The sequence below is a fragment of the Canis lupus genome, chromosome 26, assembly GCF_048164855.1.
Source record: "Canis lupus baileyi chromosome 26, mCanLup2.hap1, whole genome shotgun sequence".
In the NCBI taxonomy this organism is placed as follows: Eukaryota; Metazoa; Chordata; class Mammalia; order Carnivora; family Canidae; genus Canis; species Canis lupus.
The window spans coordinates 46092345-46109990 of record NC_132863.1 but is presented as its reverse complement, the minus strand read 5'-3'; the positions used below and the strand labels follow the sequence as shown (position 1 = coordinate 46109990).

Sequence of the window (17646 nt, the reverse complement as noted above, 5' to 3'; positions counted from 1 at the left end):
AGAGAGAGAGAGAGGCAGAGACACAGGCAGAGGGAGAAGCAGGCTCCATGCAGGGAGCCTGACATGGGACTCGATCCTGGGTCTCCAGGATCAGGCCCTGGACCCAAGGCGGTGCTAAACCGCTGAGCCACCCGGGCTGCCCTGTTTTGTTTTGTTTTTTAATGCTGGATTAATGTTTATATAAACCAAGAGAAAGGGAAAACCCTCTTAGAACTTATCCTACCCCATTTCTAACCCAGCATCACATTTAAAATGCCTGAGCCAGCATTAGTTACCAAATAACTTTGGAGAAGATTCAATGCAATTCTAACATATAGTGGTTTCCTGATCTCTAACCTATCCCTGTAATTAGGGCTCCTGAATCCCCAAGCTTAGTCAATTAATTAGTAGGAAAATGTTTGCACTGGTTTTTGATCCAAGTAACTAAGTGCATGAATATTTAAGATATCGAAGGTTCAGCTTTGAAACTCTGGGTGCTCTGCCCCTGGGTCTGTCGGGGATATGGTTGTGGGCAAAGGTTTCCCGGGCATCCCATAACGAGTTTCACACTCATTGGCCTCAAACTCGTAGCTGCATTGCAACTGGGAGGAAGCCTCTTCTAACACTATTTTTAAAAGAATGTGTATTTTCCCTTTGAACGATCTCTTCGCCAAGCACTAGGCTGGTGCTTGGGCCAAGGGACATGGAGAGAAATAAAGATGTCACCAGGTCTTCTCCAGTGACAAGTGCTGGAGAGATGTGTGCTTGGAAAGAAGTCTCCGAGCAAGCCTGTCAAGACACATTTCATATTGGCGGGCTGGAGATTGATGAAAACCATGGTTTCACTTGGAAGAAGCACTTAATTCACTTAATTCAAGACAGGCATGATGTCTCAATCATCACTTCTCCCCAGCAGCCTTGGACCACGAGGCACCTGCAGACGCCCTTGTGGATTTTGCTGCCCATCACCCATTTTCCCTGCTTCTGGGAAGAGCACCCAAACTTCCGTTGGTCCAAGGACTTCCTAAGAATCAGAGCCCAGGCCTGTCCTCACACTGCATGGTCCTGGCCCGGTGACTGGCTGGGGGTGGACACGTGACCCAGGCTGGCCCAATCACAATGGAGCCAGGATCAGGTAGGTGCAGGAGCAACTGGGGACAATGCTCCCTCCCTTTTCCCTTGGACTTGAAGCGGTAAGAGCTCATGATCACTGCATTCTGGTGGTAGGTTAGGAGAGGGCACCCGACCATAGAATTCTTGTCCCATTACATGAGCTTCAGGAACTGGAGGGATTATGAGAGGAAGGAAAATGTGAGTGCATGAAATCCATGAAGCAAGTACAGCCAGTCATCACAAGAAGCTGAACCAGAGACAAAGTGTCACCAAGAACCAGGCTCGGGGATGGTAGGCTCTTTCAGGAGTGTTCCTTCCCTGCTCCTCCGTCTGTCTGTTGAGCCCATCTGTCTCAGTACTCTGTGTAGACAGCAGAAAAGGGATCCCCTTTTGGGGTCCTTCAACCCTAACATCTGACCATCACACTGTAAGCTCCTGGCCCACGGCTTGTTCAGTCTCCAGCCCTGGTCCAACAAAATATGGCAGAGCAGTGGGGTTCTGTGGCATAAACTGAGCCACAGAGGTCTAATCTGGGGGTGCAGGTAAGTTTTGCAGATGGGCTTTGCAGATGTCCCAAAATGCCTGGCATACATGGATACAGACCTTGTGTTTCACATTCTCAATGAGGAAAAGATTCCCATCTTGGTGAAAGGAGGCAAAAGCTATTTTTAGGAGACGGTGGGGAGAGGGCAGGTCTGCAAATGGCTGCTGACCTCAACAATCAATTAGCCCAATGTGGAAAGAAGTGACAGTAAGGACAAAGGAACACACATACTGTGTTGTTAATGGTTCCCACTGCTTCCCAGTGTTATCAAAATCCCAGAAAGAAACCCATCACCTTCAGGAATATGATGAGGAAGGGGATGGTTCTCAACAACCTCCAATGGCAACCACTTCCTTCTGGTCCAGTCTTCATCCCACCGGCTGTTTTCCTAACATTCTGACTCCTAAACCCTCTTGGTCTAACTTCTCCCCCAAAAGCGTCTTCCACTCTAGCCACCACACTTGTCCAACCCCACCACACAATGAGTTGTGTCCTTCCTACCTCTTCCTTCGCTACTTCACTTTGGGGAAATGACTTCTCCTTTTTAAGCCTCAGGTAGACGACTCCTCTACCTGAGGGGTGGAAATGATAATGATACATTCCTCAAATACGATAATATCTACCCAAACCACAGAAGCAGGTACATTTCCCACAGCAGTCTCACGTCTAGGAGCGTATCCCACAGGCAGAGGTGCCCGTGCGTGCAGGCACACTGGGGCCTCATTCACTGTGGCATCACTTATCATCACAAAATATTGAAAGTAACCCAACTGTCCATCAATGAGTACCGTTGGATACACCATGCTATACTCATCTCCTAGATATATTAAGCCTAAAAGCAAGGTCAAAGAAAGTGTGGGTTTGATATAAGAGAAAATAAATATGGGGGAAGGGTAGACGTCTTCAGGATGGGGACCCGAGGGCCAGAAAGACCAAGCCAGGATGAGATGGTTAGAACCTTCAGTTGTACCCCATGACCTCCAAGGAGGGAGGGGCTGGAGACTGAGTTCAATCAATCACCAGTGGCCAGGGGTTTAATCGATTGTGCCTACCTAATGAACCCTCAATAAAACCCCCTCGTGAGGTTTGGAAGCTTCTGGGTTGATGAATACTTGGATGTGCTGGGAAGGTGTTGGCTTAGGAAGGTGATGGAAGCTCCATGTGGCTCTGCCACCCGCTTCCCCCTAAAGCCCCCTCTCCACATCTCATCCATTCGGCTCTTCCTGAGTCGTGCCCTTTACAATAAAGCTCTAATGGGAGGAGAGTTCTCCTGAGTTCTGAGTCACTCTAGTGAATTATCGAAACTGATGGGGGGCAAGGGTTGTGTGAACCCTCAAATTTGTAGTCAGCTGGGCAGGAGCATGGGTCACCAGGGGACCCCAGTTGCACCAGTGTCTGAAGAGGGGGCCAGGCTTACAGACTTGAGCCTCCAGCCTGGAGGATCTGACGCTCACTCTGCGTAGGTAGTGTCAGAACTGAATTGAATTGTTGGACACCCAGCTGGTGTCACAGCATTGGAGAATTGGGGTAGAAAATGATGCATATTTGGTGTCAGAAAAAGAATCTAAAAAAGCGGAATCACAAAAAAAAAAAAAAAAATCACAGTGTTGAACAGTAACTTTTGCAGAAAGAAGAGAGAAGAGCCAGACGGTGTGCTTGTACTTGCCCATATTTTCACAAAGAAACAGCGGCAGGTAGACCAGAAAGCAGGAAACGCGATCACCTCCAGCCAAGTGGGACAGGAGCAGGGGTGGGCCAATTTGGGGGGTAGTTTTAATTTTTGAATCATGGAAGACTATCATTTATTAAATGCTTTAATTTAAAAAAAAACTTCATAAGAGTATTATGAGCCTTCTGTCCTCATTGTGTCTTGCCACTAACTAGTCATATACTAGGACGAGTGGGCACTTTGTACCAAGCTGAGGGCTAGTTACCAGTGATGGAACTGCGGGCTAGTGACCTATCTGGGCCTTGGTTTTCCTGATAATCTGTAAGATGAAAATGATGACAGCACCTATATTGTGGAATTATATTGAAGATTTACAAAAGTGACACATAACTTTGGACAAATGGGAGGACTTAGCATGCGTTTGGGCCCCTCTCGGTGCCTTGCACGAGAAGAACCCCCTGGAAACAGGTGTGGACTGACTGGTAGCCAGCTTCTTGGGAAGACTTGCTTGCTTTAGGTTAACCTAAAATAGTCCAGTGATAGGTGTGGATTTTCAGGACTGAATTCAGACTCACAATAAGAAAGAAAAGGGGGCACCTGGGTGGCTCCGTCAAAGAAGCCTCCGACTCGTAGTTTCGGCTCAGGTTGCGATCTCAGGGTCCATGCCGGGTGTGGACTCTATGCCCCTCCCCGTGCCTGCTTGCTGTCTCTGTCTCTCTCTTTCTCTCTCTCAAATAAATAAATCAGTCTTCAAAAAAGGAAGGAAGTAAGTAAGTAGAGAACATGAGATATTCAGGTAAGGGAGAAAATAATGTACTTTCAATGAAGTGCCATTAATAGGCCCTCCAGAAGAAGCAGAGCACAGGGAAGAGCGGTGCTGGGAAGCGAGCTTAAAAAAAAAAAGTGTAAAAAAAAAAAAAAAAAGTGTAAAAAAAATTTTTTTTAATAAAAAATAAAAGAAGGGTCTGGGGGAGGAGGATCCTCAGACGGGAGAGTCCTTTCAAGAAGTGCTAATGGCACAGACTGGAGGGAACAAAGATCCCACCCAGACACTCGTTACTGAAACCGCAGCCAGCAGGGAGAGGGAGAGCGAGAGAAGTCCTAAAGGCGCCGGAGGAAGAGGACTCAGGGGGCAGGGGGAGCGGGGAGCGGGGTCCAGAGAAGACTTCCAGGTGGCCGCACTGACCTCGGGAGGGAATGAACGTCCCCGAACGTCCACCAAACTAGCACCCGGACGCATCAACACAATCACATCCTCAGATGGACGAGGCCGCGGAAGTCTCCACTCCACGGTGGTCTGTCCCGGGGCCGGCCGGGGGCAGCCGCTGGCCGAGTCCAGCCCACGGCCCGTCCCCGCACGAGCGCCCCGGACCACACAGCAGGTGCGGCCGTCGACGGCCGCGGTGGCGATGGCAGGGTGGCCGGGGGCCCGCGACGCCTAACGCACCCGTCCCAGGGCTGCCTGCCCTCTGGGCCCCCACGCTGACGTGTTTGCTCGCCCGGCTTGAGCCCCACGAACCCCACCGTGTGCCCAGACCCATCGCGCGCCGAGACGGAAACCGTCCGCCCCCCGGCCCTCGGGCAGCGCCCCTCTTGTCTCGCACCAGTGCTGGGGGACGTGGGCCGGGGGCGAGGCTAAAAACAAAATGAAAACCAGGCTCAGCCCAGACAAGCGTCTTCCCCTTTGACTCTCACCTGTTGGGGACGCGCCGCTTGCTCCGACGATGCCCGTTCCAGGTGCACAGGGATGGGGGGCCAGAGGCGGCCGCGCTCCTGGTGTCACGAAGGCGGTGGCGGCTCCTCGTGGCTCACCCTTCCGCCCACGCCCGCTCCCCCCCACTGTGGCCTGTGCCTCCTCAGCCTCCCCAGGTCTTCTCCAAGCCTCTGCTCAGGCTCCGCCCCTGACCCGGGGCACCTCACGAGCCTCCTCCAAGAAGCCCTCCTTCCACCCCCAGGCTGCACCAACAGCCCTCCTGGTCACGGAGGGTGCCTTCTGCTGCAGGGCAGCCCCCCCCCCCATACCTCTGCCTCTTCTGTTTATCACTTCACCTGTTGCCGGGTTCTCGGTACATCATTCTGGAAGGATTAATGATGCACACCTGGAGCAAGCGTGGTTGCATTCATTCCTCCTGGCCCCTGACGGCAACCGATTCTTAAATTTCCCCGCACTAAATACCACTCAGATCCCAACAGTTCTGAGCATTCCTGCCAGTGAAGGAAAAAAAGAAATCACATACCAATGACTGAGGGACCCAGGAGGGCTTATAATGGCCTGAATAACAGGTAACCGATCGGCTCAAGCTTTGAGATACTTAAGAATTCATATAAAAGAATTTAGGGATTTAGAGAATATGTATCTTCTGGGGCAGGGGGGGAATCAACTCTTCTGACAATTTCTATAAATCAAATCCTATTACTTGGAGGAACAGTGCAAATTCAAAGATGTGCTTCCATGAGAAACGTTTAGTGCAAATAGGAGCTGGTGGCTAGTTCAGGGCAAACTTGGGAGACTTGGAGGCTGTGTCTCATGCCTTGTGTGAGTTGAGGGTTTAAAAAACTTTTACATAGATTCTTCCGGTTGGACCGCTGGATAAAGCAATGAGGTAGGCAGGCTGGGATCATCACACCCATTTTATAAACGAAGAAACTGAGGCCTGGCTTAAGGTTAGGTCCCTCGGTGATTTGGTGGCAAAGCCAGCTCTCTGGATGCAGCCGGCCCTCCTGTGGGCCTTCACGGCCCACGGCCTGGCAGGATGCACCAGGCCCTGCCCATCCTGCAGCTGGTTCTGCTCACAGCTCCGTGGACTCCCCTTCCCTTCCTCCACCCCAATCCCAGGAGCGCCCAGCACTCCTGCCTCCATGGCTCCCAGCTCCTGGAACTCCTCCCTCTGGGCCTGCAGCACCTCGTTGGGCACCGGTCCACGGGCGGGTCCTGCTTGGGCCTCCCCTGGACCCCAGCAGCCACTGCTATGCTGCTTCATGGCCTGCGGGGGCAGGGGGGTAGCGGGGATTAGTGCCAATGCTACTGGTTCATCAAAGTCAAAATTCCCGAAAATGAGTTTAGTGAAAACAAGAGGCTCTTGGGTTTTCTCAGATTGGATGTGATCAAACCCACTCAAAATACTGGGCTTCCCTTTGCTCTTCAGTGGAGCCTCTGCCCTTGTCCCTGCCCTGGGTGGTCTCGGACCCCTGCTGCAAAAGAAACAAAGGGAGGGAGAAAACAGGGAAAGGAGGAGGAAGAAAATGAAGAAACCCAGGTCTCCTGACACTTCCAACCCCCAAGATGTCCTCATTGTCCTCAAGGCTTAAAACCATTGCAATTGATGGAGAAGATCAAACAAAATGTGGTCACTTGTGGCTGCTAATTCTCGAGAACTGTAAGCAACAAAGCAAAATGACCATCTGAAGGGCTGAGAAGGTCAACCAGTAGCTGCTCTGTCCCCGGACTCCTGCTCTAGCACTTATGTGCCCTGTGGTGCCACCAAGGTGAGTGGGACAGTGCCAGGAGAAGGAGCCAAGTCTCTCCCCAGATTTCTCTCTTTCCGACTCTCTTGAATTGTTTATCTTCCTCAGAAGGTCCCCAAATCCCGCTCCTTCCTTAAAATTCAAGCAGCCCCACGTTCACCTCCCTCCATAATTGACTTTGGATGGATTCTACTTCCTGGACTATAACTCCCTCCATCCTCTCCAGAGGTCCATGAAAAGTTGATGTGTAACCATGCATATAACACCGGCGAGAAAAACCCACAAATCAGAGCAAACTTCTAGATTTTTTTTTTATTATGCATTTGACAGTATTTTCTGAGTGTTAGCACAACGAATGAACTTCTCTCCAAGACACCATCTTGCCACAGAGCCAAACACTGCATGTGCGTTTTAAAAATGTGATTCAAGCTCTAAGGAATAGGAGTTTGGATCCAGAACACAACTTGAAATCTATGCGCAGCGGCTTTACTTTGAACAGGTCCACATAAAGGAGTTGAAGTAAAGAAGTCAAGTCTCACAATAAATAATTGCTTCTCTAAACTGTACACAATCCTGCCAGCAAACCAGCCCCTTCGGTTTCCTCATGGTCGATCCTCACTTTTAGACCTATAATAACTTAACATTTGGTCAAGGCCAACGCTTGGTCACCCACCACCTCAAATTTCTCTGCGTGGTGACCCGGGCATGCCTCAAATGCGGGTTCTTGCCTCTCTGCCAGCGGGGGGGCAGGGGGCGGGGGGCAGGGGGGTCTCAGGGAGGTGGCCTGTCCCCAGCGGTGACGGGGCCACGGCTTCGCTCCGTCAGATATGCACCATAATCTTGCGCTGGCCGTAAAAGCACAGCTGAAACAGATCGTGAACTGCCGGGCATTACAATCCCCAGTGATTGCCAATTATATAGATAAATAGGAATTTACATAATTTACAAAGAGTTTGCATTTGTGGCTTATTTTGAAGCCATTCCCCAAAGATCCACATTTATTCATGAAAGCAAATATTCGCCCAAATAGCCTGGAGCTGCAGCTGGCTGCCTTTACTGCAGCTCCCCGGGAACAAGGCCTGGGGTCCCCTGGCCTCACTGTCCACGACGACCACAGAAAGCCAGTCCCCGAACGGGCACAGGTTCCCAGCCGCCTGCCCTGGGTTCAAGGCCCACGGATTCTCATTTACTCCTTTCCTGGGCACAACCATCAAGGTTTCTTTTTTCTCTTTTTCTCTCTCTTTTTCAGGTGACATTCTTCCAGTGGGAGCCAAGCACAGCTGAAAATCCCTGTCGACATCCTAGAAGCTTCAAAGTCCTCAACTCCCCTGTAGCTACGATCGGCTTCCAGAATCGCCGGCGGGCGCCCTCAGCACTCACCGCGTGCCCGTCGTGTGTAGGGACGCGGATGTCCCGTGCCCGTGCTCCCGCTCCGTCGGTTACACCGGGGACACGTGTTCGCATTTGCAACGTGAGCTTGGACCCAAGTATTCTCCAGGAGAAGCCGACAGCCAGCCAGTGGCTTTCCACCGGGCCGAGCTGCTCCAGAAACAATTTCCTGCCTGAAACCCGAGCCGTGGGCGTCAGGCTTCGGGGCACATCTGGGATCATTTTACCCATTAGAGAAACCGGGGCGTCGGGACCGGGGCATTCTTGGGGTCGGGGTGGATTGTTAAGTGACCCTCCGGGTGGGTTTTTCTCGCTGCTGCCCACCCTGGGGCCCAACTGATTCCTTGTCCTCTGGGAGGTGGGAACGGGAAGCGGGAAGGAGCAGGGCCTGAGGGACCCCGAGATGGGGTGCTGTAGGCCTGCTTCAGCAGGGGTTCCTGACACAGCAGAGAGGCCAGCAGGGTGCCAGGGAGGCCGGGGGGCGGGGGCCGGGGGCCGGGGGGCGCTGCCGGGCAAGCGTTTGGTGCTGGAGGCCTAGGGCCTGCTCCCTCCATCTGTCCTTGGCTTCAACCTGACTTGGAGAAAGGGGCGCAAGACAAAAGGGGATGTTATGCCGCAGGGTTCTTCCCACCTGAAAAAGGTGACTCCCCCGCTCCCTCTCCAGCCCCATTCCCTGCTTCGTGCTGAGCCTTCTCACCCTGGCGCCTCTGGGCAATTTCAGAGCCTGCCACCCGCCCGGGAAGGTGTGAATAAGTCACACGGGGTAGACGCCACTGCTGGGAGCTGCCCCGCAGCCTGGTCACATCTTTGATTATCGCAAGCTCGGGGTGGGGGCAGCTTCCACTCTGAGAACGGGAGACTAGAAATTACTCACTTGAGTCTCGCAAGAAGGTAGAGACCATGACTTATAAGAAAAAGACTTTTCTTCCCAAATAAAGTTCCTACAGGAGCTTTATGTGAATTGTAAAGACCTGGAAGGACAACCTTTCCAGGCCCCGAAAGGACACCTGTGCTACCTTCCTCGTCCTTTGGACGTTCAACGGAACAGTAACAGCAGCGACAGTGAAAGCCTCATGCTTTTTCTGTGCAGGGCTCTCTTGCCTGCCTTGGACGTACCCAGCACAGTCCTACCACAATAAGTCCTTTGTCCTTATTGTTCTCCCTGCCTGAAATCTCCTCCCCTTCTTCAGCCCCCTGCCTCACACCCTGACTTCCTGCAGGTCCCAAAGCCAAGGACACCTGTTCAGTGAGACCACCCTGTCCACCCAGTCCCCAACAGCAACCACCGCCTGCACGTCCTATCCTGACCCTGCCCTCCTGTTCTCCTTCATGCATCTCACTCTACCGTTGTATGCACAGGGGCCCCCTCTTACATGTGGTTTCAGTTGCGGCCCAGAAGCAGACGTCCCTGCTTCTGACCCAGTGTCAGAAGGTCCCTAGTGGCCTCACACTGTGTCACAGGCCTGTGTATCCAGCTCCCTCATCGCTTCACGCAGTACTTTATCGTGTCCCCTCATCACCAGGAGGGTGAGCACAGACCAAGATGTTTTGAGAGACACAGAGAGACCACATTCATGTAACTTTTATTACAGTAGATTGTGATGCTTCTTCTAGTTGATTATGGGTTATTGTCACTCCTTCCTGTGCCCAATTTATAAATCAAACTTTCCCATAGGTGTGTCCGTGGAGGAGAAAACACAGTCCAGACAGAGCTCGATGGTGCCCGTGGTCCCAGGTGTCCACCACAGGCCGTGGATCAGGGGACGACTGCATCTGTCTGCTGTCAGCTTTCCCTCTGTTTAAATTCTGCAAAGACAGACCTATCGCCTTTTCCCCGTTGTGTACCCGACTTCTAGAACAGTGCCCAGCGCGACGCAGGTGCATGACGCATCTTTGCTGAATGAATGCATGAGTGGATGAATAAATGATGCAAAGGATGGATGGCTTTAATCACATCCCGCCCTCGCTGAGAGGAGTGTGGGTTTGGGGCGAGAAGAGAGAAAAAGGAGAAAGACCAAAAAGGCAAGGCAGGGACCAGCTGGAGCCTGGCTTGTGCTCTCCTGGGGTCTCTCTCGGCCGCCTCACCCGCCCCCTCCTCTCCATTTGTATTATGGATGCTGACGGATCTCTCTGGATGCCTGGAAGCCACTGCCACCAATTTGGAAAGCCTCCTGTATACTGAGCATGGTTTAATCTTCCCTTGATCAGTCCCTGTAGGGACCCAAGCCACCTCCAGGCTATTATTATGGACATAAATTACCATCCCATTGCAGATGTGTAGGCGAGCCATTAATAACAATTTCTGATTGATAGAATGACAAATAAACCCAGTTTGGCTGCAGGAAACCCTCAGAATCTCTCCTACAAAGAAGACAAGCGGGTTAAAAAAAATAACACCAGTGGGGGGACATGGGGGGCTCGCTGCCAAGCCAAGCTGCTATAATTCACTTCTGTCCAGAATCAGCTGCTGAAAAGAATAAATGATTTCTTTTTTTTGTGGAACGACCACATGTTGCTTCCAGAAAAAGTGACATCTGGGCCCAGGTAGATGAGCCAGGGGTGGGGTGGGGTCGGGTGGTCTCTAAGCAGTAGTGGCCAGCTAGCTGTGTCTGGGCCCAGCAAAATGCAGAGCCAGGTGTCACTGCTCTAAAGCTACAAGGGATGCAAGGGGTCAACTGGCCAGGGGAAGGGCAATGACAGTGACTGTCCTAGCCTCAGCCTGCTTTGTCCCCAGAGACAATCTACCCAACGCCCAGTCCCCTGTGATGCAGCGTCCCATGCATGCCAGGACTCCCGCTGGCTGACCTCTCAGACCACATGCCACCCTCACATCCTCCATGTCCCCAAGGGTGTGATGCCTCAGAAGGAAGTTTCACCTCGTTGGACGCAGCCCCCCGTTGCCACGGCTGGCTGGCTCTTCCTCTTTGTCAGGATTTGTTGCTGTCCTTGAATTCCTGTGGGGAGAGAGCTGGTTTTAATGAATCAACCTGCATTTCCATGTGGCTGGTTTTTCAGTGTCAAACTAGGACTTCCTCTTCCCCACCCACAAGCACATTAGCAGCATTCCCCAAGGACCACGTCTCAGGCAGTTTCCTAGGGTTGAGCACACAGTGGGTGGATTTTGACCAAAGCACAATGTCAACTTGTTCCTCAGTTATTCATCAGATGTTAGGAAGCCAAGAAGAAATGAGGTTGGCACTGGGGTTTCCAACAGCAGTCCTGGGTCCCTGACCACGATGGCACCTGCCCATTGAGTGAATGCCAATGTGAATGGCCTCTCTGGGTCAAGCCTGGAGAGGGGTCTTCCAAATTGGGGAGTGCTCATTTATTCAGGTCTGCACAGACTCACAAACTTCTCTTCAGCAGCCAGAGTAGGCTACAGGGTCTCAAACTCAAGGGCCCCTGGGGTCCCCAAAGTAAGATGACAGGTAACGCAGGTGAACGCATGCAGCATGTCTCCCTCAGATGTGAGTGGCACCCACCTCGGTTCCAGCCTCTACTGGCCAGGAGGGGACGTGGGGCCCCATAAGACCAGATGGTCCCATTTGCTGTTTTTGAAGAAGCTAAAAATACACATTTGGCAGGGGTGGGTAATTCTTCAATTTTTAAATGTTGGCAACTTATTCAAATTTTGGCAAAGTGCTGGGCCGTCCAGAAGTGTGTCTGGAGACCAGACACAGCCGCGGCCACGTTGCGGGCTCCGTTCTGAAAGGCAGCAAGGAGACTGCACACAGTGCCCACCTACCCTCCTGGAGCTGAGGGTGCATAGGTGCTGCGGGGAGGCCTGCAGGACCACAGCAGCCAGGGCCTGCCAAGCCCCACCAGACCCCGTGCCCCACCCCACACCCTGCACCCCTGCCCACGACCCACGCAGCAGACTGCCGGGCTGCAGATCTGCCGGGAGATGAGCGTCATACCTGCTGACAGCCAGGGTGCGGGTGCAGAAGTGCAAGCAGGCGCTGTCCTGGCTCTGCACACAAGCGCAGCGCTGTGTCCACTTGGAGGGCTGTGGGCTCTGCGGGAACAGCCCCGTGGACCTCCTGCCGCGGAAGCTCCCCCTGTAGTTGGACAGTCCATAGGGCACAGTCTGTCTGCAAAGGACAGAGCAGCGTCAGGGCTGCATGTGGACAAGCCCGCCTGGCCTCCCCACTCAGGGGGCATCTCCACAGAGCTGGCCGCGGCTGGGAGACCCTGGCCGCCACAGGAGTGATAGGGTGCAGCCACACTTCCAGAACTGGCGTCCACATGCTCCCCCAGGCTTTGGGCTTTAGGAAGCCTCTGCAGGCAATCTTAAGCCCTGTTTTCCCCAAGCACCCCAAAGTGCCCTGGAGCCGAGGGGCCAGAGAGGTGGAGAGCTGTGGGGGAGGAAAGGTGGGCACTGCCCTGGGCCCACCCTCTCACATGTCCAGGGTGCCCCCTTCTGGGCAGTTCTAGGGTGTCTCCCTGTTCCTGAGCCCTGTGCAAGGACAGCCGGATGACCCACATGCTGGTGCCCCACGCCTGGGTCTGCCCTCCGTACCCGGAAGAGGCCTGCCCAGCCCCCAGCCCAAGGCCCGCCGGCCGCACCCTGTCAGCTCAAGGCCCAGTGTCTTCTGTGCGCACGTCGCCTCGCCTCGCTGTCTGCTCTGACGGGAATACACAAATGCAATTACAGACGTGTCCTGGCCCCAACGCCGTTTCTTAGAAAACACAAACATCAGAGGACCCCCTGCGCCCTGTAAGACACAGCCAAGGACAGAACTGGCCTTGGGAAAAGGCTTATTTAAAAAGTCTTATTAAAAAGTCTAAAGCTGTTTACCAATCTCATTTATGGTTGGAGCGGGGAGGAGGGTGATGGTGTCATTTGGAACCATTAACATTTGTCTCTTTCTTATGCTCATGTGCATCCAAACCATCGCTCTCCAGAGAAGGAAGAAGACTGCCCGGAGGCAGTGTGGTGGAAAAAGTTAAAAGCATATACTTAATTCATTAGCACTATTGAACAGGACTGGGGGACAAATTGCTAATTACCAGAGGAAATTCTGTGGCCAAAAGTTACTGTTCCAATAGGGCCTGGTTTTCCAAGATGAACCACCTTGGTTTCTGTGAGCCCCATGGAGTATCACCAATCATCCGCCTCAAAGGGGATTCTGACATCCTTTCTGCGTTTTCAAAATAAAATAAAATTGAATTTACTTTAATTCGAAACACACTATGGAGCCCTTTTAGGGTGGTGGGGGCCGAGTGGCGGTGGGGGGGCAACTCTCCGTGACCTGATGCTCTGAACCAACTTCCCCTTGCTGGGTTGGAGGCCAGAACAAGGGGCATCGCAACCCCGTTTCCTTTCTCATGCTCTGCGTTGTGGTGGGTTCCTACCCGATCAGTAGAAGGTGGGCTCTTCCTGCCCTTGAGGAAGGCCTGGAGTTGAACAGTCTGTGCCCCCAAGATGGGGAAAGGAAGCAGGGTCTGGTCTTGTTCTGAGCTGAACATGTGCTGACACCCCATTTCTTCTCAGGAACAGGGCCAGGGGCGGGCACATGGGGACAAGACATATACAGACACTGCTATAAGGCAGGATTTGGCTAAAGGTGTATTTGTCCAGTAACTGGGCTGCATTAGACCTCAAAGCGTTGACATTAAACCCAGTCCCCATTTCTTGGTGAAAATTACACACAGGAATAACCAAGCTCCCATTTTTCCATCAACAGCAAGACCTGCAATTTTGAAATTGCTGTCAGCTGATTGTGCATTTGTGTGTGCAGAGCCACTCGACTTCAGTGAAAACACTCCAGAGTGTTTTAACTAAGGAAAGGAGGCAACGAGGTATTTGTTAATAGAGAAATGCGAAGGCTTTCTCAGCAGCCAAGTGCAAAGAGCTCGTATGCAAATGAGCCCTCATGATTTTCAAAGAGTGTTTACTTTACAGAGAGACACAGCACCCCGTCCTCTTCCCCACAGGAAGGATGAGAAACCCCTGCTACAAGCCCTGGGCATCCAAGTGTGGTCTCCCATGGGCTGACTTCTGCCGGGGTTGGGGGAAGGACAGAAGCTGAGCAACTGGAAGGTTTAGAAGGTGCCCGAGACCGCAAAGAGCCAGGTCCAATGGAGGCCCATCTTCCATGGGTCAACGTTTTTAGTATATGTGCTGCCAAAGCGAACACAGTGGTTCAAAGTTTTTAAATCAATCTGATAAGCTCTTAAATAAGACAGTTCTATCTTTCTACCTGAACAAATATAGCTTTAAAACACCTTGGAAGTCCAACCTTGAATTTAGAATCTTGGGTCTCCTTGGAGTGTTGCAATGTGGCCATTCCAAGGAGGTTTGGCACCCTCTCTTCCACCCTACGCTGTCCTACACCAAGGGGGCCTCATCCACCCCTTGGCCACCCTGAGGGCTTTAGATGTTCCTGGAGCCCTGTCCTATCCCTTGGTGTCAGACTCTGGAACATACCTACTTGCACAGGCCCTGGGAGTGGGCTTGGGGACATTTGGGTAAAGGATTCCAGGATCCTGATTACCTGGAGCACGTTCTAGAAGGGGCTTTAATCCCATGGAGTGGGAGACATGGCCAGAAGAAGGTCAGACATAGCCGTCGAACCCACACAGCCCAGGACAGGGGACTACACTGTTTAGACTTAAATGCGGCTCACCAGCTCCTCAAGAGTAGAAGGCTGGTCTTCTTTTGTACCTGCCATGGACCCAGCACGAGACTGAGCCAATGAAGGCTGTTGACTGAGGAGCTGGTAGTAATTGTGAGATAATCTAGTCTGGTAAGACTGGATTCTTTCTAACCTGTAAAGTTCAACAGCCACAAAATTCATTACAAAGAAATCTCCAACATTTGCCGAGCATATCATACATATATACATATACATATATATGTCTCTAGCATTAGTCTAAGTGTGATGGGGATATAGAAAGGTCTTCAGGATTCATGTCCTACTCCTGGGGTAGGAAACCAGGTGGAAGAAACATTACAAGCCAATATATATAGGTATGTGCAAGGTACACAGAGCACAGAGAAAGGTTAGTTGGTGATTCCATTATTGGGTTGTCAAGCCCTTATGTGATGGTCACTCCACCCTCTCGACAGCTTTCTGATCAACAAAAGGGCTGTTGGCCAGACTGATGCGCCTCACTGCATGTAAAATAGTTAGCAAAGGGCTACCGGTAAATTAATGATAGCTCTTGTTGTTGCTTATGTGGCCTGGGAATTCAAGTGAGTTGTCATCAGGCAGAAAAATCCCACCTACTCGGCCTGCACTTGAGATGTGTGACCAAGTAATAAAGGAGCCAGAGTGCCATATGGCACAACAATGCCATTCTCTGCCACGCTTCCTCCTGGCTGCTCTGTCCATCTGCACGGCCCATCTAAGAAGCACTTGGACTTCATTTGTCTTGGTGCCCTTTCTCATGTTTTAATGTTTCTTCAACAGTGAGTTGGAAGGACCTAATGGTGGAACCACAAAAATGAAGTCCAATTGGCTGAGAACCTTTGATCAGCATACTCTCCAACCAACTGGTGTAGCTACTATTGAACAGGAGGGCTTGGAGAATGCGATTCTTTGTAAAAAGTAGGCAGCTCTTCCATCTGCTCATGTTTCAGTTGTAACACAGAGCTCCATACAAAAGAGAAGCAGATGAGAAGATCAATCCAAATGCTCTTAGACAAAACAAAATAGTCTTCCAGCATACCTACATATGCGACGTCTAGCGTTATGTGTCTCTGTGTAATAAATTGTCCCTCAACCTACGTACATTCATTATTGATCAGTGATGGTGATGCCAGAGTCTTATTTATCACAGTGTTCCTTATTTACCGCTTTTCCCAAATGTCATATATAAATGTTATTAAATATTAAACTTCCAAATCCCCCATATTCATTCTTCATCTGTATATCGCACTGAAAGCACTTGATTTCTCTCAGCAAGAAGTTTTTAAATAAGGAAAGTTGGCTTTTTTTTTTTTTTTTTTTTTAGATTTTGTTTTTAAATTCAGTGTTGCCTTTTCATAAATGAATTAGTGACCTCCATCTTTCTGGTCAGGAAACCGGTGGCTATACCTGAAGTTTAAAGGAGAGATACAGACATTTGCCAAGGCCAGCCAAAAGGAGACTCATTGGTCAAAATCTAATTTCTGAGGAAAGTTATGAGACTGTCATTGAAAACTCGGTTTTTACTTCCTTCCATTGAGAGACATTCAACAAATATCTGTCGAATGTTTTTTGATGCGCAGGCACTAGATGACACTCAGGGGGATCATCGATGAACAAGACAGACAAGTGACCCTACATACCCACACAGCTTTCATCTACTGTAAGGGTTAGCAAATTAGCATTTTATGGGTTTCAATCAATCAACAGAGGGTTGGTTTTTTTCTTTTAATTTGAAAATTTTACATGAATATCCCAACTCTCAGCTTCTCCTGAATAACTAGAAGCTATACTAACGCCAACCCCGCTCTCCACCATGACAATGATCATCTGGAGCTAAGCCACAAAGTCAGAGATGGGGCAGAAAGTCTTCATTCTGCCCCAGTCCCTGCCACTCCCGGTGCTTCTATACCTTCCCTGCTTTGCTCACTTTTATTCTCTGCCTGACCTTCAGGGGGCATCTGAGTTGACCTGACCACCCAGTCTGGCGGCTTGTCTCATAGAGCAAAGCCACACAGGTCACAAGACAGAGTGACAAAATGAGGACCTGATACAATTTTTATAACTACAGTTGCTCACAATTTTAAAAGTCCGTGTTCCCTCTGAGCGTCTCCGCAAAAAATAGATTGTCTCATTTTGGTCAGAAAGTCAACTTGATGACCTATTCCCTTTGTTCACACTCCCCCTGCTGAAATGGGAAGCAAAGGCAGTTTCACCTGTGGCCCTGGGGCCGTACCGAACAGAGGGCGTGATCCGCAGACCCGTCCCGCCCCCGGACTGGGACACGAACGACCACCCACTGGCAGGCCAGCACCTGCAGCCATTGGATACCTGTGACTCCTCTCCTGAGAACTTCTCAAGCCCAGCATGGTCTCCAACGACGGCTCCATTTCAGACTTTATTAAACTCCTTCAGCAGCAGGCATCACTGACCCGCTCATCCAGGCTTAGAATTTTCCTCTTGGTCAAGGAAGAAAGTGTGGCTCACCTTCACTCCCTGCCTCAGTCACCTTAGCCAGAAAGAGGCGCTAGGTAAGCGCTCTGCTCTGACCCACACGACAGGAGGCTCACTCACTACAGGATGTGGCCATTCACTTCCACGAGCACCCAGAGCACCTGCTAAGCACAAAGGTGAGGAGATGGGAACACCCCTGTCAGAGGACTTGATAGCCCGGAATTCTCTAGAGCCCAAGGCCAAGCTTGGCTGCCTCATCTCCCGGAATCCAAGTGCTTCTCTTTCCTGGGATGGGGGTGGTGATCCCTCCCCACTGTGTGAGGTCTCCATGAGACCCTCCGTCAATGTCCCTCACCTGCCCCTGTATAAGGACTCATAAGGTGACCGCACTTGGGCACATG

General features: G+C 51.3%; 1 protein-coding gene across 5 annotated transcripts in view; it reads right to left on the bottom strand.

The window, feature by feature from the left end:
* Positions 1–7067: 7067 nt before the first annotated feature.
* EDN3 (endothelin 3) overlaps positions 7068–17646 on the bottom strand; it is a 30191-nt gene continuing 19612 nt past the window's right edge. For 3 of the 5 annotated variants that reach the window (XM_072801611.1, XM_072801612.1, XM_072801607.1), the window contains 3 exons: positions 12077–12250; positions 11036–11113; positions 7068–8730 (listed from right to left, as the gene is read on the bottom strand). In XM_072801611.1, coding sequence (XP_072657712.1) covers positions 8694–8730; positions 11036–11113; positions 12077–12250 — 289 coding nt within the window. In that variant the 3' untranslated portion in view covers positions 7068–8693. Of the gene's footprint in view, positions 8731–9723; positions 10627–11035; positions 11114–12076; positions 12251–17646 lie in introns of those variants that run through there. The other 2 variants (XM_072801609.1, XM_072801610.1) reach the window with 2 other exon arrangements.